Source organism: Pungitius pungitius, chromosome 20 (genome assembly GCF_949316345.1).
Source record: "Pungitius pungitius chromosome 20, fPunPun2.1, whole genome shotgun sequence".
In the NCBI taxonomy this organism is placed as follows: Eukaryota; Metazoa; Chordata; class Actinopteri; order Perciformes; family Gasterosteidae; genus Pungitius; species Pungitius pungitius.
Window position 1 is genome coordinate 13,304,075 of NC_084919.1, and position 19,215 is coordinate 13,323,289.

At 41.8% G+C, this 19,215-nt stretch overlaps 1 protein-coding gene across 15 annotated transcripts in view; it reads left to right on the plus strand.

Annotated features, from left to right (window-relative positions):
- Nucleotides 1-19,215, plus strand: part of LOC119195130 (neurexin-3b) — a 219,594-nt gene that overhangs the window by 45,555 nt on the left and 154,824 nt on the right. For 10 of the 15 annotated variants that reach the window (XR_005114197.2, XR_009942809.1, XR_009942810.1 and 7 more), the window contains 2 exons: nt 16,658-16,959; nt 18,361-18,384. Coding sequence is in view for 12 of the 15 variants with exons in the window: in XM_037449811.2 (XP_037305708.2) it covers nt 16,658-16,959; nt 18,361-18,384 (326 nt within the window). In the remaining 3 variants the exon portion in view is untranslated. The remainder of the gene's footprint in view (nt 1-16,657; nt 16,960-18,360; nt 18,385-19,215) is intronic. The other 5 variants (XM_037449813.2, XM_062559589.1, XM_062559590.1 and 2 more) reach the window with 1 other exon arrangement.

The window sequence follows — 19,215 nt, forward strand, 5'->3', positions numbered from 1 at the left end:
CAGAGGCTTTGTCAGGTTTATGTGTTAGAACATTTGTCAGCCACCTTGTTATGTTAATTGCTCTGGAGAAGATATCCGTAGGATATTTAATAGGTGGAAAATGGGAGGAAAAAGGCAGCAGCTCGGAGAGGTACAAATGAAGGAGACCGAAGATCATATGGATTCTTTGTATTACAGCTTGAGTTTATGTAAAGTTCTACCCAGTTGTCATCATTTAACTGTAGGCTAATAGTTATGTAGTGGTTCCCAGTGTAAATCAAATGTCAGGTAATTGCCTAGAGCACTCCCAAGGTTCAGGCTTTGTTGCAGATTTATCTCTAGCTAACATTTCCTGCATTTGCAGCTCCTCCCTATCACACAGGCACACAAGAGGGAATAGACGCAGCACACTTATGTCTGTCCCCAGTGATGCTCTTTGCGACTCAATAATACATACACAGACATTACCCTCTTACCTGGAAATGCCCTCACAGCTTTCATGCACAATCGCTCTTTTTCAATTTATCTGCACGTACTCTCAAACGCCCTTTCTTGTAGAATCCCCAGCGCTTAATTTATCCTGTCTCTTATGTCCACTCACTCTCAGCAGTAGTTTACTATCTAGAGTAAATGAGGGTGATGGACTGTGGGCCTTAAATTATCCCTGCTCTACATTCACTCTGCAGCCTCTGAAGCAGTGTGAGTGGACTGATTTTTTTGAGTGCAATGATGGTATGACGGCCCGTAATCCTCTTTCGCTGATCTCCACGAGTCCATCTGCTCTATCTCCATCCCTCTTTCCTGTCCTCTCTCGCCGCTCTATCACTTCATCCAGACACACTCACACGTGTAGAAACACTTTTCAAAAGCACAGCAGCACATATGCATGAGTTTACACACAAACAGACTGCACATATGCACAACATTCATCAGCTTAGGTTTAAATGTTTAAAGGTTGAAGTAATGGCAGGCCAAAGGAGCACTTCTATCTTCAGAAATCTCCCCTACATCTCTGGCTGGCAGTGTTGTGTTTTTACACCTGCACAGACCAACACACGATCCGTACAGTTGCAACTTGTCTGACGAGGAGAACACTTTGTTTCGAGCTGGTGTGGCGTGGAAGAGACTGTTTCAACCTGAAGGCAAACAAATCTGCGTTGCCAAGAGCAATGTGACGTTACGTTGAAATGAATAGAAATGGAGGACGACATTTTAAAAAAAAAACGCTTTTATTATTTTATAGCGAAAAGTATTGTTCTTTGAAGTTTCATTTTGCTATAACTCCTGAGAATAGTTTTTTTGCCCCATGGTTCATTGATGATGAATATTTTATGCATCGTGTCTTTTTGCTTCCACTTCAACTGACCTGGATTGCATTTGAAATTACAAAATGTGTGTTTTGGTAGAGATTGCTCAGATGCTTTTATCACACCCGAGTATGTATATTCTTTCCGTTTCACACTCTATCTCCACTTGCTCACCTTTGATGGATCCTTTGGCAATGTTTCCCTTTTGTCTCTCATCTTTCTCTTAATCTTCTTTTCGCGTAGCTTTTATCTTCCCTCGTTTTCTCTTCATCTTCCTTTCTCTTAGCCTTCCATTTTCACACTGCACTCCCCCCCCCCCCCCCCCTCTTCACTCTCTCTATTTGCCATAGCAGTGGGTGTACTAAGCAGGGATTAGGCGTGATTGAAGTGCTGACGTGAGAGTTCTTCCGCCGGGGCCTCTCATCCTCTGCAGTTCCCCAGAGAGACCTCTCATTGCTGGGTTTCACTAGCAGGCTGGGCCAGGCCTCTTCAAGGACTCCCCATGAAAATAGCCTCTCTCACGCCTCCATTCCCTTATCCCCAATAGCCGTAGTGCCTTTCCCTGATAGATGTGTGGCTTAGCCTTGATAGAGCTCTCATTCTGCCAGACTCAGGCCTGTCTTTTATTTTTATATATATATATATATACACACAGAGGTGGAAAGTAACGAATTACATTTACTCGCGTTACTGTAATTGAGTAGTATTTTTGTGTACTTCTACTTTTTAAAGTATCTTTTTAAATCTGTAATTTTACTTTTACTTAAGTATTTTTTGTTTGAAGTATTGTACTTAGCTACCTTTTAAATCATATCCGTTACTGAGTAAAAAAAATGCAAAGAAAACAAAATGCAAAGGAAAAAACGTTACTGCAGTGATTGAGTGATGAGCGGGAGAACGAAAGCGCTAAACAAGAATGATGGAGACGGACCAAACAGATGCAAACCCAGCTGAAATCGAATGAAAATACGAAGCGTAGCCGCTAAACTGGAAGTACATCGATTTTCACAGTAAGAATCGACGCAACCGTCTGTAATCCGTAATCCACAGTTCATGCCGTATTTAGTGGTTGTAGTAATGTTTAAAATGTTTTATTGGATGATCTGCACTAAAATCATTTTAATTTTTTTATTTTATTATTTTTGCCATTACACTTTAATTTGTAAAGGCCTTCCTTCATTTAAAAACAACTAGATTGAGAATTATTTTCCCTTGTCTTTTTTTAACTACACTAGAATCCCGCACCCCACCCAGCTGTTAAAAAAGTAAGAGTACATTTTTAATGAGCTACTTTTTACTTTTACTTGAGTACATTTTTAGACTGGTAACTTTACTTGTACTTCAGTAAAGTTTTACTTAAGTAACAGTACTTTTACTTGAGTACAAAATTGTGTTACTCTTTCCACCTCCATATATATATATATATATATATATATATATATATATATTGCTGTTACGGTATATCAAAGCTTGGTCTCCTTTCTCTTCCTCCTCCGGTGTCGCATCAGACACCATAAAGGTTTCTCATGTCTTTGATCTGATGATCTGATGGAATTACAACTGGGGGGTTCCCAGTTCTCCGCCATTCTCCCATTTCATGATTTAGCTTGGAAGCTCGGTGTTTTCCTTTCATGTGGCTGATGCACCAAAGATCTGCCATGGTGGCAGAAGTTAATGCATGTTATAGAGCAATCGGGTGTCAAGGAGTCTCTGCGCAGTTTAGGCGGGAGACGGGCATTGGCAGTCACTTCCCACGGCCTTAGTCTTCATTACATTCTCATTCCTCTTCCGTCCGCTGCTGCACTGGCTGTGATTAACACATAAAAGAGTGAGAGATATGGGATATGGCATGCACTCAGCACATTGTGTGCTTTATCCCCCATCCCACCCCCACCACCTGACTTGGATTCTTTAAGAGGGCCTTTGAAGTCAAGCCGTGGAAAAGAAAAGCGGGGTGCAAGAGAGAAAGACTACTATATGCAGGATGTGAAAGTGCCCTCGGGAGCTAACGGAAATATTCATGGCACCACTTGTTTCAGGTTTGTTGATTTAGCCAGTATTTGAATTTTCCTCTTTACTTGTTTTCAGCTTCCAGTGTTTTTACACTGCTAATGTTTGCTCAGGAAAATGCTTTGATTACCACTTTAGCCCCAAACACGATCCCCCCTTCTTCATAGGCCCACTGTGCAACAAACAAGTGCAGATGTTGGTAACTTTGAGCAGCAGCCATTTTACTTCTAGTTCTTGCATTTGCCGGGTAATCGTTTTGAGATCAGACTAATGATTTGTTTTTGAAAGAGAGAGAAGTGTCCTTCATGTCGACTCATGTAACATGAAATCCATTCTTTGTGTCAACCTCTATACTTGCAACACATTCAAACTCGTATGTTAAATTCAAACACATATCGGTCAGCGTGCTCAATGACTACAGCTTGGTGGCTTTGATCTATAGAAAGATAGATAGATTGGTAGTGGGAGAGATATATAGGTAGATTGATTGATTCGGCACGGTCTCCTCGGGCTCTTAGCACTCTGGTTGTCTTGTTTTCTTAGCATTGAGCATCAAAGAATTGTTCAACTGAGTCCAAAATGTCTGGTTTAATTTGCAAGGAATATTTTTTTACTTTTACTCCACTGGCTATAGTTGTGTTTTGAGTATTTTAAGTGGATTAAAGCTTATTCTGACCCAGGACTCTAACGCGTCGATCCAGGGGCGGCATGCATATTTGTGTTCACGATGAGTACCACTTTGCTCCGTACTGGTTTTGACGCTCTGAGATATTTCTGATTCATCCGATGCAATGGCTTGCTAGGTATTGTACTTCGGCATGGTTTGTCTGAGAGAAATATAACTATGACTAGATTCAGGGCCATCTGCTGATGCTGTTTGGTGTGTTTTTTTGCCATTGTAGCATTTAGCATTGAAAGACTGACCAAGCGGTATGCCCAGTTTTTGCATAGTATATTTATTTTACTAATATTACACTGACTAAAGTGTTTGCGGTATTCTCAGCTGAACCATTGCATATTGTACCCAGGACTCTAATGCTTCAAAGCAGTTGAAGCATTCATATAATTTATCTGGATGAGTACACAAAATGTTGGTTCTTGTTTGCTTCTGACCCGATTTTTATGATACCGGGTCCCCCATATGGGAGACTTTAGGTTGGATGACAATACCACATCACAGACTGGTTGAATGCTGTGAATTTCCACTGTGACAGAGACCATATTGATTCTCTTATTTTGAAATTTTATTTTGACATAACAAACTATTTTCCATCCAGTGGTGCAAATCGTATATGCTAATCAACACAGACATTGAGTCAATGACGATGTCATATTAGAGGACCCATTGTATGCCATTTTACCATTTTAAGTTAATGGTTCCTCGAGGTCTTAATGAAATGTCTGTTAGGTTGTGTCTGTACTTTGGACAAAATACCACTAGGATCATTTAAAACAGCACCCTTTTTACCCTGTGTAAAACAGCCCTCCACAGAGTGACCTGTTTTGAGTGCTTGTTCCTTTAAATGTTAATGAGCAAGAAACCCCCCCCCCCCCCTCCCTTGTGCAGCTGACCACAGCGCATCTTGAGGGCTTCATTTGCTTCATGCTGCTAGCGAGCTATTCCAAATGTATCCAAGGTGCTGAAGTGCTTTGGCAAATATCTTATCCATAGTGAGTGTAGGGGGGGGCGGTCCAAGGCCATGTAAGAGAGACTCCTGTTTCATAGTGACGAGAGAATGTTAAGGTCATTTGCTCAAGCATGACGTTTCTGATGTACAAGAACCATATAAAATCGCACTAGTTGTTTTTTTCCCAGAGAATTGTGGTCGGTAGATATGCCAGATACCCAAAACAACGTGTGGAAGCACTAAAAAAGTGGATTTTTCATAATATATCCACTTTAATGTAACTGTGGTTATCTGGCAAAACCGTTACATTTGTTAGCTGTACTTTGGCTTTTAAGTGCATTTACTGTCATTGTTCTGTACTTAGATCAACATTGGGCTGTTATTTGAACGGCTAAGTGGCTTTTCAAGCTAGCGTATTCCTGCTGATTAACGTTATGTGTATTACTGCTTTAGTTCAGGTTAATTGCTGCCAAATATTCTGCTCTTCAATTTGTTTTCTTTGTTTATTTCAGACACTCCATCTGTCTATCCATCTGTATGTCTGTGTGCCGAAGTCAATACAGTAAAAATGAGGAACAACCAGATGTCGGCGTGTTCTCTGACCGGAACCCTGTAGTGATCAATTTCCATCTTTAAATCAGCATCTGATTGTGTTTGGCCGACTTCTAAATGACCCTTCCCCTTCTTACTCCCCTTGCTGTTGATTAGCAGGGCATGAGGGGACGTATGGCACTTATTACAAGTGAATGGATCATGAATTGAAACTGAAAGTTCTGTGAAAGACTTTCATTCATATGCTCAAGCGCTTACAAACACAAAAGCACATTGCGATTTCCCCTAAAGCTTCCGACCTCGGTATTCACTATTCGCTATGCCCAGCAGATGCCTGGTGTAAAGTAATTGTTTATGAATTACTGATCTAAATTGACTGCCTTATACGTTTTTCAGGGTTTCGTGCTGGTTTGCCCTGCATGTCCTCCGCTGTGTGGTGCAGGAAATGGAGTCAACCTTTGGAGTTTTTACTTAACGGACTGCTGTTATCTGTTCTTGGAGGTCACTCTTGCTGTGGATTGTCATCTGTCCGAATAATGTATTTCATATTTTGTATTCAGACCTTCAGAGATGAAAATATTGTGAAAACACATTTCTTTGCTATGTCCCCATTTAGTGTCTTTCTGGATCTGATGATCTTCTAATGAAAAATATAAAGTAGTTCATCAGTATGCAGATGGTTTATCTCCGTGCAGTTTCATGAGGAAAAGCTGAAGTAGAGATAGGCTGCCCGTCTGGGTAACAGTATCTTCCAATGTTGAGCCACTGCTCCTTGATCCCTTAGCCTCACCAGATTAGATGTGTCACCATGAATAATTACAAATCCACCGTGTTTGCAGTGGCAGTTCAGTATTTCCCCTCTTCTAATCCCACCACTGTTCATTAATGTGTCAATGTGTAGCACACTGTGGACTAGTTTACTAAATACTACAGAACACACAGACACACAAGTGGTTCCTCTAATGGCCATTTCATGAGCTGGTTGTGTACTCGTCTCAGGTTTGGAAACAGTACTTTATTGTTGTGTCTCTCTGTTTGTGTTTAGCTTTTGTGCTCCTCCTTGGCCAGAGTAAATTAGTTCCCTTCACTGGCTCCTTCACATAACTCCACAGAGGATAAACTGCCACAATCACCATGACCGCCATCATCATTACCATCGTTATCCACTCACCCACATAATGAAACAGTGGACGAGTTATCTCATGTCCTTTGTGGCATCGCAGCCAATTAAGAGTCAGAGAGGGGGTCATTGTGTTGCTAGAAACCATGAACTGATATGATGGGGTGCTCACATCCTTACTTAACAACAAGGAACATATTCAAGGTGGGTTGCCAGAAAGTCTCTGCTCCTTGCTCGGCATCGTGCAACCACACACATCTCCTCTTTTACTCCACCCACCTGGGCTTTATCTGACGACCATATGGAGCAGCCTCTGGTGTAGCGCAACAGCCACTCTCCTCACCCGCTTGAACTGGTCCAACACATGTGTGCACACACACACACATACACACACACAGATTTGGTGAGACAGCCTGCAGGGTGAAGTTGTCCACTCTACCATACAGCCAGCTGTCACATAGGCATGTGTGTGTTGTTTGCTTTTTGGGAAAGAACTAGTTAAAAATGGTGTAATATCAACTGTATATTGATGTAAATAGTAAATAGATACTTTCCAGTCTTCTGACCACTCAAAGCACTTTAACCCTGCACGTCTTCACCCATTCACACTCGTTTGTACTTTGATGTTTTCTTCCTTTTCTCTCCCCGTTTATTTTTTGCGGAGGTTCCTGTGGCAATGTGAGGGTTTCAGCACGGCCGGTGTCCATGTGCACAGATTGTACAGGTTTAAGTGTCATGCCCAAGGACACAAATGTATTTTTATTTTAGATAGACTTTTATGATGAACATAGTTGCGTTGTGAGTCACTGTGACATTAGTCATAAGTCTTAAGTCATTGCTTACGGTAATTTACGTAATGGATTATTGCCTTTTGGGGTGTATTAGGACTATTGGGATTTCTAGAAAGTGAATTTGTTGATGTGTTGTCCTTAGGACAGTGGAAATGTATGGAATGCCGTTTTAGTCAAAATTAAATAAATGAACAAATACACGGTAATGCATAATGACACTGCATTTCATAATAAATAAATGAATAAAAACACGGTAATGCATAATGACACTGCATTTCATAATAAATAAATGTCGACGGCACACGTCTCCGTTGTCTGTTCTGAATGTGATAGATAGCCACGCCCCCTGATTTGCATATAAGAACGTGAAATGAAATACTGGGTCATTATGCATTACGGTGCCATTATGCATTACCGTGTTTTTATTCATTTATTTATTATGAAATGCAGTGTCATTATGCATTACCGTGTTTTTATTCATTTATTTATTATGAAATGCAGTGTCATTATGCATTACCGTGTATTTGTTCATTTATTTAATTTTGACTAAAACGGCATTCCATAGAAATGGTGCACGAGGTGTTCAGTTGCATGTTATCCAGCTAGCAGTGGCATTGGACATTTGTCACCTTTTTCTCTAGGTGACAAAGCGAAGGGGAGGGAGATGGAGACTATGGAAAGACAAAGGTAGATGTGAGAAGATGAACATGAGTTCATGCATTAAGAAAGACCAGTCTTCACATCACCTGAAGAAACATATATATATATATATATATATTTTTTACATTTCTCCCTGTCAGTTTGATTCTCACTCGTCCTTTCAGTATGACGATTTATGCCTTCATCTGCAGAGTATCATTGACGATGGGCCGCTCGGCTCTCCAGACTAATAACCGTTGCCGATACGGAGAGGGGATAATATTATTGACTTCCAAACTAGATGTCAGTCTGGCAGTGTGTGAGTGTGTGTCTTTGTTAAATATACCTGTGTACATTTTAGATCTTTAGTGGGCATTTTACATTTTCAAGTATCATCTCATTCGGGCGCAGTGTCGCATGGAGTAGAGCGGCTACCACGGTAACCGCTCAGTTGGCTGTTCGAATCACGGCTTTTACATGTCCTGTGTTATAGTGTCCTTGCGCAAGACACTTAACCCCGAACTGCTGCCTTTACGGCAGCACACCGCTTCCACTGTGTGGGGTGGTTTAAATTTCGAATCTTCTTCTTCATTCAACTTTTGTGTGTCTTTTAATCACAGGGGTGTTGTTCTATCATGAACTTTAGAGGTCAGGAAACAACCTTTGTAACAGTAGTTAAATTCAGTCGCTTATTTCAAGCTGAGAACACTTTTGCAAGTTGGATGCACCACCTTGCACGTGCATGCAGACTTGCTGCAGGGGGAAGCCCTTGCAGTTCCACTCGCCAGTCTTTGGTGCTACCCTAGCCATCTGGGATTAGCATAGTTATAGTAGATATTGCTCGGTGAATATGATTTTCCTTAATGACAGAAATTCCTGTACCTCAGCATGTCAGGATCAAATCATTTTGATCGTATCCAAACATGATTTGGAAAGCAGCAGCATGTGCTCATGTGTGCCAAAGAAATGCTAGCATTACTGGAGGCAGGAGGCATGATTGGTCCCGATGATTCTATGGACCTGCACATATGTTGGTTGGTCCCTGCTTCTCCCTGAAGAGGCTGTGGTGGATCCTCTCTGCTAATTTTAGAGAGCTGTGAGGCGAAGCTAAAGGCTTAAACCATCCCACATCCCCCCGGAGCTGAGCACACACTTTTCAAGAAAACATATGTTACGTACAAGTGAAAGGACGGGGCCAGAATGCAGGATCCACAGTAAAAATAAAGGGGGCAGGGTGAGGGATGAGGTTGGGGGGGCATTCGGGAATATTGGCCCCGGTCTCGAGCATCACTGTTACCGCCACGGGATAGAGTCCATGTGAGTGTGATCTGTGTGACTGGTGTGGCTGGATGTCCCCGGATTAGCGTATTTTACAATATAACATACTTTTATTGTAGCATACAATAAAATAACAAAGCAGAGATATTCAATATTCAAGAAAATTGAATAGAAAATAAAGATGTCTACAATGGTAGCTGACATCTGCTCAAAATATCTGCTTTTCCTGCACGTCCCTCCCAGCCTCTCATCCTGTCTTCATACCCGTTTTAGCTGCTCAAGGGGCAAGCTCACTAATGCTCTCAGAAGGCGGGTCTAAGAAACACTGATTGCTGATTAAATAATAAACACGAGTTAGCCAGTCAGCACCTTTAATTATACTCAACATTGGTTCAGTCCCATTCTGTTCTCGTCATGGCTAGTGTCGACAGGCAGATGAAGTTAAGAGCACATATTTTATCGCCCTTCAAGTGGACGAGATACATTTCAATGTTATTATTATTTGATAGACACTGTAAAAAAAACGTAAAAAGAAGGTCAAATGACTGACAGCAGCGGCTGCCAAACAAAAAAACCTAAAATTAAGGTAAAATAACTTAATTCAAATGAAGAAAAATGCGAGAAAACATTAATTTATTGTTAATTTTGATGTCTTTATATATATATATATATATATATATATATTATATATATATATAGCCCTTTACAATCTCAGTATCGTCTGTACAATTTGCAATCAGCCGTCCGGTTAAAACGTTAGCTCTTGGAAGTTAAACATGGTTGCAAATGCCTGCAAACACACACGCACGCGTTCTTGCACGTGCAGAGCGAGAGTCACATATTGTTTTGGCTACAGGCTAAAACTGGTTTCAACTGGATTTAAAGCTGCAGCGGCGGGTTTTCTCCTTCATTCCGCTGAGTTTAGTGTGGAATATGTCCGCAGCTTCATCTCAAATTCTCCTCTTCTATCTGTTGTGCTTACTTCCTACTCGTTGTCAGGACATTGCCTGAGTCATCCATCATCCCACGTCTGTCAAAGCACTGTACACCGATTGGACAACTGCCGTTCACCTCAGCTTAAAAACAGCCCTCGATGTGATTGGCTGATGAGAGGTGGTCCTAGTTGACGCCTTGGGGGGGGGTGCTTCTCGTTAACTGCCTTTGGCACCCTGCTCTTTTCCACCATCCAGATTACATTGGTTTAGAGGGCTCTTTCACTGTGAGTCATGTTTCTTTCATTGTCCCTTTTATGGCACCGCTGTTCCCCTTTTAACCCCTCGCCTTCCCGCACACGGCTAAATGTTCTGCCAGTACACAGGAGAGTAAGTTATAGAGGTAATAAATATTAGATGGCCTCAGCTTCGACTAGGAATGTGTGCTAATCTGTTTCAAGTGCTGGAGAGGGAATTTTATTTTTACATAGCATTTTTCATTTATTATAATCGTTTTGCTGCCTTCAGTACATACTGGTAGTTTTCAGTACATCTTGACAACTGTTGATTTAAAAGTCCATATAGTGTCATCTTACTGTGTTCAAAGGATCTTTTTTGCAGTTTCTGACTCTGTGTGCAGATTGACAGGTGCGGTATAAAGGATTACTCACCGTAATCCCATAGGGGACATTTGTGTTCATTACTGAAAGTCACAATAACTGTAACACGGAGCTTCCTGCACCACGGCTCTGTCCACAGGCAGCGTGTGAGCTGACACAGAGTGATGTGGGGAGTTGGAGGCATGGCTGTGCTTCTGACAGGAGAGATAATAGCCAATAAGGCAACGCCACTCTGGATGATTGACAGGCTCCGGGGAAGGCACCGCCTGCCGGCGAACCTCGAGCTAGCCTCCGTTCATGTACAAACACTATAGTTTATGCAAACGGGTGTGTATACAAGCGCTTCCAAATATTCACATTATTGACAGCTTGTTCACTTTTCAGTGAATGCTGATAGCAGATTGGTAAAAAAAAAATTGACAGAAAAGCTCCTTTTTTATGGTCAATCGTAAAACGTGTCGGAGAGATGGAAGAAAAGGAATAAGCCAAAAAACAGATGCAGAGTGATGCAAGTCGACCAAGGCACTGCTCTGCAGGATGGTGGAGAATATGAAAGCGATACAATGCTCGCTGCCGTCACTTCCCATTCTCGCTCAGGATGACGGGCTGATGCAATATTGGCCACTCAGGAGACACACTGTCAAAGATGGTTTGATTGTTGACGGAAATAATTCAGGGCGCCGATGACTTCATAATATTATAATGCACAGTCCCAGTCATTTACAAAAGGATTTGTGCATGCTCCGACCTACAGTAATCCTGTCAATATGTGCCAGTGTGAGTGCACAGACCTCTGAAGATCCAGTGATGTCATCAAAACCTCCACTTTCCTCCACTTGAGCAGTATTTTTATTTTGAAATGCCTCAGATATCAGGTCCTGACTCTGGCACCCCATAAGAATCTATGATACATTCTTTGCTTCATATTACGTGTGATTTGAATAAGTAAATAATACAAATGGGATTGGTTCTTGACTGTCTCTTGGCTGACTAAAGCAGACCCTAAGCCGGCGAAATAATTTAAGTTAATCTAATAAAGGGGGTTTATATAGAGGTTCCAGCAATTTCCAAGAAAAGCCATAGCTCAGGTGGGCTGTCCACTAAATACAGGGTTCGTAGTTCAATCCCCAGCCTCTCCTTCAATGTGTGGACATGTCTCTAACATGGCACTGAAACTCATTTATACTGAAGATTTGCACACTACAGACAGTATTCAAATGGACAGAAAAGGTCACTCAATAGAGTTAAAAAAACAAATGATAAGCTGTGTGGAATCAATTCTTTCAATCACTGTAAGATGTCATGTAGGCGATACTCCTGATAAGCCACCAGCCTTTCTAAATCGGATGTTATTGCACCAGCAAATAAAAGGGTTGTGTCATTCTTGTCTATCTCAAGATGGAAAGGCACAGTTTCTTTTATGAACCACACCCACACGTGGTGAGTGTTGATATGCTTTTTAACATCAAAGCATCTTACTTATTAAGGTGCAAACCCTAAATACAACTATGAGTCTTAAAATAAGCAGGATATGTCTCCTTCAAAGTCCACTATCAGTAATAGGAGTGCAATCACCAAATCCATGCTTTGCTCATAGTTTATGAATATGTACGGAGTATGAGTATCTGTGAATATCTTGGCAACATTTCACGGCATTGCACAGAAGCAACGCTGCGTTCAGTGTTTAAGCTGTTACTCACAATTACACGCCCCCCTCAGTTAAGGCTGCGTGACCTACTCCAAATTAGGACAAAGAGTCTGAATGTGGAGGGAAAAAAAGATCTGAAACTTAAATATAAGATTTGAATAAAAATAAAATCTGCAACCCAAAAATATAATACGCAAATTTCAAAAAAGAATGGAAAAAGTATATTCACCCAAAAATTACATATCGTGCACCTATTTTTATTTTGAATACATTGTTGTATTTTCAATGTTTATTACCAAAACTTTCAGTTTTTCAAATGTTTAAAACCTTTGGCCTGGATTTGGCTCAATACGCCTCATTCCTCTCTGCAGCAGTGTATTACCAGAAGTTGACGCTCCGAAGGGTTTACTTTATCCATGTATTTTGCAAATATTGCAATATTATGAGCATGTATTATAAGTGCTGAATGTCATGTTTGGGGAGATGGTGGGGGCTCGGTGGGCTAAGAGTTGCAGTAATAGGGTTCATCAGGAGCTGGAGTCATGAGCCACTGTCACACCTTGTTTTTTGGAAGTACCTCTGTCTCTTCCTCCGTCCCTATGCCACTCTCCTGCTTCCTCTCTGTCTCTCTTTTTCCCTCACAGCCTCTGCTTCTATCTCTGGCTTCCTATTGTTCAAGACTCTGGCTTCCTATGTGTCACTTGTGTTTATCTATCTCTTTAGTTTCTCTATTTGTCACTCCTTCCTTCATTGTCTGTGCTGGCAGACGTAAAAGACACTCTCAGACAGGTTGTCCGCTGGTGCTCTGCCAGGAAACACAAGATGAGAAAAGAAGTGTCAGGGGGACAATGCACTTCAACTTCTTGGATATGTGATGTGCCATCAAGAGAGTTGTCATGAATACAACACACATTTTTACAATATATATGTGATAAATGTGGCCAAGATTAATGCGATAATAATAATCTTTTACTTCCGGTTTGCCTAAGAGTTGCTAGATCAAGATGTATCACCTGGTGGATTTCTGCCTTGGAGATGATCTAATTTGCGTAGTTATGTGTCAAAATATAATTAAACAAGTTTCTGAAATACACAGTTTCTAAAGAGATTATTTGCTAATTTATATGATTTAGACTTTAGAAGAAAAATAAACTTATTTGTGATTAATCTTGATTAATTAATTGTAAAATGTAATATATCTTTATATCTATATATAAAGAGATGCACACATATATGCGTGTATATATGCCTGTCTGAAAGTGTTGCCTTCCTTTAAAGAGACACATCAGCCGTTTAGCTCCCAAATTTCTCGACATGTGATCGCTCCCCATTGAGCTCTAAGGTGCAGAGCTGCATGGTTATATTTGGCCTCGTGTCAGGAACCAGTGAAGCACATTGCTCTTGTTGGGCTGCGCCAGGCTATCTGAACCTTTATGAGCAAATGATGCCAATTTAGCAAAAGGAGATATGACACACAGCTGTAGAGAGTGAGGGTGAGAGGATGCATGGCTGTTCAGATTCTGTTAAATGCCTTGTGTGGGATGACACCACGACCTTGAATGACTTTGGCTCTGGAGTGTTTTCCGCAGACCACAAGAGCTAAAAGCAGAAGTTAGCTTTCTATGTTTAGGTCTGGAACTTCAGGCTTGTTTACCTTCAAATATAGTGCAAATGTGCAGTTGATGTGTTGGATGTCAGCATGAATTGAGTTCACAAAAAAGTCTCCTTGTGACCAGTGTTAGTTTGAGAGGCCGAGCTAAGGTCTGTCTGCACTGAGCTTATTGGCTTTGCCGTCATACAGCTCTAGCATCTTCAGCTTAAGTTGTTGTTTGTATCACTAAAATCACACTGCCTCTTGTCTTTAATCCTGTCATTTAACTGGACTGATTTCCCTTCCCGCGCCTTAAGCATCTGGCCTCCCACAGTGATGAGGGACAGTGGGGCATCCTGTGCTCATCTCGGGGAGGTTGAAGGTTGAGGACCGGAGCTCTGTGAGGTTGCAGCGCTCTCGTCTCCGATGCCCTTGGGATCAGACTCGGGGGCCATCTCAGGCAGCAGCATGGGTGTGTTTGGCGAAGGGAAGCAGAGAGGAATGGCAGATGATAATGAAGGAAGAAATTGCTTCCAGTGGATTTTGAAATCGAAAACCTGGCCCCCAGTGAACAAGGCAAGCAGCATGTAAATAGAATAATGATGACGCTGGTGAAAATAAGCGAAAATGACCCTACTCTTTGATCGATTAGAAAGCCACTGATCTATACAGAACATGTCTCAACAGGCAATGCATTTCCTCTACCTTTTATGGATTGGTATGCACTTACCTCAGGTTTAATATCGCTGAGATTCACAAGTATTACATTATAGCAATTTGCTCTCTATTATTCATAGCAACAATGTTTTATTGAAAGTCTTCCACGGCTCGAAGACTACTTGGTGTATAAATGGTTTTAATGAATACAAATAGAAAGACTCAAACACACTATGGGCTGAGAGTCTTTTATTCCAGTATAGTCATTTAGTAGAGATGTTGATGGGGAAGTGGAGAAGCTGGGGGTTGTATTTTCTACAAGGGAAAGGTGGTAATATAGCGACTGCTCAATCTTTAAAGTGATCAAATCTTTCTTTATCTACAGAAAGGGGAAATAATTATAGAAACCAGACTGCAACATGTGAACACATTCGTCTGATCTAGTGGTGCGTGGCCTGACCGGATCTGATCTCACCCAGTCCACCTTGCTTAGGCTGGGCAGTGGTCCGAGCAGGGCCAGATCTTATATGGCCCTCTTTCCTCCCGCACAGGGTCACCCTGTCTGGTTGGATACAAGATAGAGTTGCGAGTGATTATGTGAAAGCCTGCTGCACTTAAGCACATAATCCCTATACTCCCTTATCGGTGATGATTGTATCTGGTAAACTAAGTGCTCCGGTAAACGAAAAGCCAACATTAAACCGGACACCTATATGCTGACTAGTGAAGCTCAGCATGTGAATCATTTTTAAGATGTTCGCTGCCTTAGAATTAACTAAGCATTTTCTAATTAGAACTAAAATAAAGTAGAAAAAAGGCAATATGAATGCTATATTTATTGCGTCTCTCTGTGTGGCTGTGTCCCAGTGGTAATAATGGGTTTCTCTTTATTCCCCTGGCACATGGATGAGGGCTTTCACCGGGCTTTTGTTGCCTCCCATGCTGTTTCCTCTTGTCTCTGTGTTGCACAGCGACAAAACGCTGATGCCGAGGGGAGAGTTTGCCCAGGAATCGGCAGCTCATCATCCTTCAGCAGCACTCCACTTACCGTTTTGCCCTCTTTCTGTATATTCGCTGCTCCCTGATGTTTACATAGAGCCTGAACCCAAACCACAAATGTGCAGCCCATATGCCGTCTATCTCTCCTGCTTTTTCTCCTTTCATTTTCACGACTTGTGAGCGCCCAAAAAAAAATTCAGGACGCAGAGGAAATGAAATGTCATGCTGAAAAATGTGAAATATTTCTGTTATTAACTGCCATGATGGTTAGTTAGCTTGGTATGTTGGCAGGGCTTTTTCTGAAGGTTGCAATTTGTTAAAGGTGTTGCCTTGCCTCTACCCTTGAGTCGATGGAGCTACAGCTTATTTAACACAGGCTGTAATAAAGGTTGACTGTGAGCATGACCTTGTCTCTAACAGCTTGAACTAGGCTCGTTGACTTCTCCTCTCATCTACTTCTTCTCTCTTGTGGAGGTCTTCACCTTCTCCGAGGACCAGCAATTTCATTTTGTTCTCTTAGTCTTTCTGCTGTCTCACCTTACTCTCTTTGTTGGTCTCAAAAATGAGCTCAGAAAGTCACTTTGTGGAGTAAAACTGTAAGATCAGGCCAAGTTTGATTCATGCGCACCATTAGCAGGGAATAGTTTTCCATCATAAGTAATCTGTCTGTCTGGAGGCCGTATGCGTAACGGATTTCCTCATTGGGATTATCAAAACTGTGGTTATGGTGAGCAGTGCTTTTTGTTTGTGCTTGTTGTCACCTTCTCTGCAGCATCCAGTGAGGTTCCTTCATGGCTGGATGAACTGGTTTAATTATGCGTTAATGAATGTGAAAATGACTCCCTTAACATTTGAATTGGTATTCCTCATGTGGTTAATCTAACATTTCTTCTACTGTGGTTTCAGCGAGGGAGGAGAACGTGGCCACCTTCCGGGGCTCGGAGTACTTCTGCTACGACCTGTCGCAGAACCCCATTCAGAGCAGCAGCGACGAGATCACGCTGTCCTTCAAGACCTGGCAGCGCAACGGCCTCCTGCTGCACACGGGCAAATCCGCAGACTACGTCAACCTAGCGCTGAAAGACGGGGCCGTCTCCCTCGTCATCAATCTGGGCTCCGGGGCCTTTGAGGCCATCGTGGAGCCAGTGAACGGAAAGTTCAACGACAACGCCTGGCACGACATCAAAGTGACGCGCAACCTGAGACAGGTAATCGCGGGTAGCGGCGATGGACGGAGTTTGGAGAGAGGTGCCCTTTTTTTCACTTTGGATGACCTGCTTCCAGGAGCTTTTGAGAGCGAGCCGGCGTTATCAATGTCACCGTTTTCTGATTGGTTGCCATTTCATTGCCACAGTTGAGCTACATTAGTGAGAAAGATCTTATTCTGCTTTCGGGTTGTCTTTACAATTCCATGAATTCTTTTTCATTTTAAATCATTGTTCAACTTGTGTTTATGTTAATATATTGTCATTTGACTGATAGCTAAGTCAAGGTTCCGTTCCTCTAGGTATTTTCCTGCATCCAGTTTATCGGCTTATTGAACTTGAGATCCCTGTGTCCTGAAATTAAAGTAATCAGATCATTTTATTTAGCTTCACTCTCCCCTAAGCCGACACTTCCATCAGGCGCTGTCACTATCTCTGGGCTCTCAGAAACGTTTTTTAAATTCACAGGGAGAATATAGACTTTCCTTTTAAAGTCGGGCGAGAGTGTTTGCCTTTGAGCCCTCCATTAATGCAGTATTTATAGCTCGGATGATCACAGTGCTTTTCATAGATACAAATTTCCATTGAATATGTGCATCAGTTGTAGATGAGCGGGATTTGTCTTATGACGGACATTGTTCAGCATTTTCTTAATGCAATTTAGAATGAGTGCGTATTGCAGAGAGTTTTAGCTAGTATGAATGGGAGCTGTCTGCTGGAAGCTGCAGGGAGAGAGTGCAGACTAATGAGAGCCTGTGCTGTATGGAGGTAGGGCTGGCACTTGTTTATTGTCTTGGTTGACCTTTTAGTTTGTCTGCAAGGTGAGACAGCATTTAGTGTTGCTCTCAGAGCAGCACAACAAGTAAGTGCTGATTTCCTGACCTTTGCTGACTGTAAGCTTTTGCCCCACAGGTTAGCAAACATGTGTAGGGGAGAATCCCAACAGGATAACACAGTTTAGTAGGTTAGAAGCTAAGCAGCAGGGGCGTTTGGCCTGCTTTCCTTCTGTCTTTTCTACCACTATCATTTTTCTTGCTCTTTGATAGTCTTTGCTAGACTACGGGTGAAAAAAACACAACATGTTCTGTTGGAGTTTAAGTTGTCCCTGACTTAGTTAGCGTACCTCTGTTGCTGTAGAAAATGTACCCTTAATGGCGAGCTGACTCTTTATTACTAGAGCCACATCTCCGATTGATCTTGTAGTGTTTTTTTCACCCAAACACTAACTCATCCATGAAAAAAGTAATTTATTTCTACTAACAAATATCTAACCAACTAATGTACTAACTAACATCCTAATTCTTCATCGTTGTTTTTTTTGGTTTTGTTTTTTGTCCATCCTTATTAACAACCATTTTTGTTTACTATTCTTTTGATTTCCTTTCTTCCCCTTTTTCTGGAAAGCAATCAGGCATTGGACACGCTATGGTAAACAAACTACATTGTCTGGTAGATATCATTCTTATTGTCTTTTTTTTGGGTTTGCCGTGTGTCCCCTCCCCCTCTCTTCTTTTATTCGTTCTCTTTGAGTTCCATCCTAGACACTCTTATCAAAAAATGAGGAGATGGGTTTGTATTACCAGGCAATTCTTTCTTCGCTTCTTCTCAATTTCCTCCCTGACCCGCCAACAACCTCCTTCTTTACCCCACAATCCCACATCTTTTTTTTCACTTTGGCTTTTACGTTTTTCTCTGTTTTTTTCCACATAACTGCAGATTTACAACAACTAAAATCAAACTACTTGCCTTTGTCAAGGCAACTTACTTTTTATTCTTTTTTTTATTTTTTATATACAAAAAGTCCCCATTTTTTGTGAGGACTGTCGTCCAGAACTGACAGAAGCTTTCCACAATTCCAAAGATGGTGACCTCGACACCGAGCCCTAAAGGAGACCAAAAAATGGGAACCCTTAACCTTCATTGCGGGAGCTCTGACAGTTGTTTCCAACTCACTATGGCGCATGGCATGCCCACACCTCATATCCCTCTCACCTCCCAAACTCATATAACCTCACCCCTGCCACCCCAAAATAACCACTAACACTCTAATTCGCTCACGTCCCACCTGTCCGCTTCTCCCCTCACTACCCCCCCTGTGTGTGTGTTTGTAGCATGCTGGTGAAAGTAGTGTTGGTGTGTTGTGGCTAGTCTAGTTTACCCTAATTCCCCGGCCCATACGCAAAACATTTCTAAGAATAAACATACTGATGTAAGATTATCAGTCTGGTCCTGCGACTGACACCTGAGCTAAACCTGATC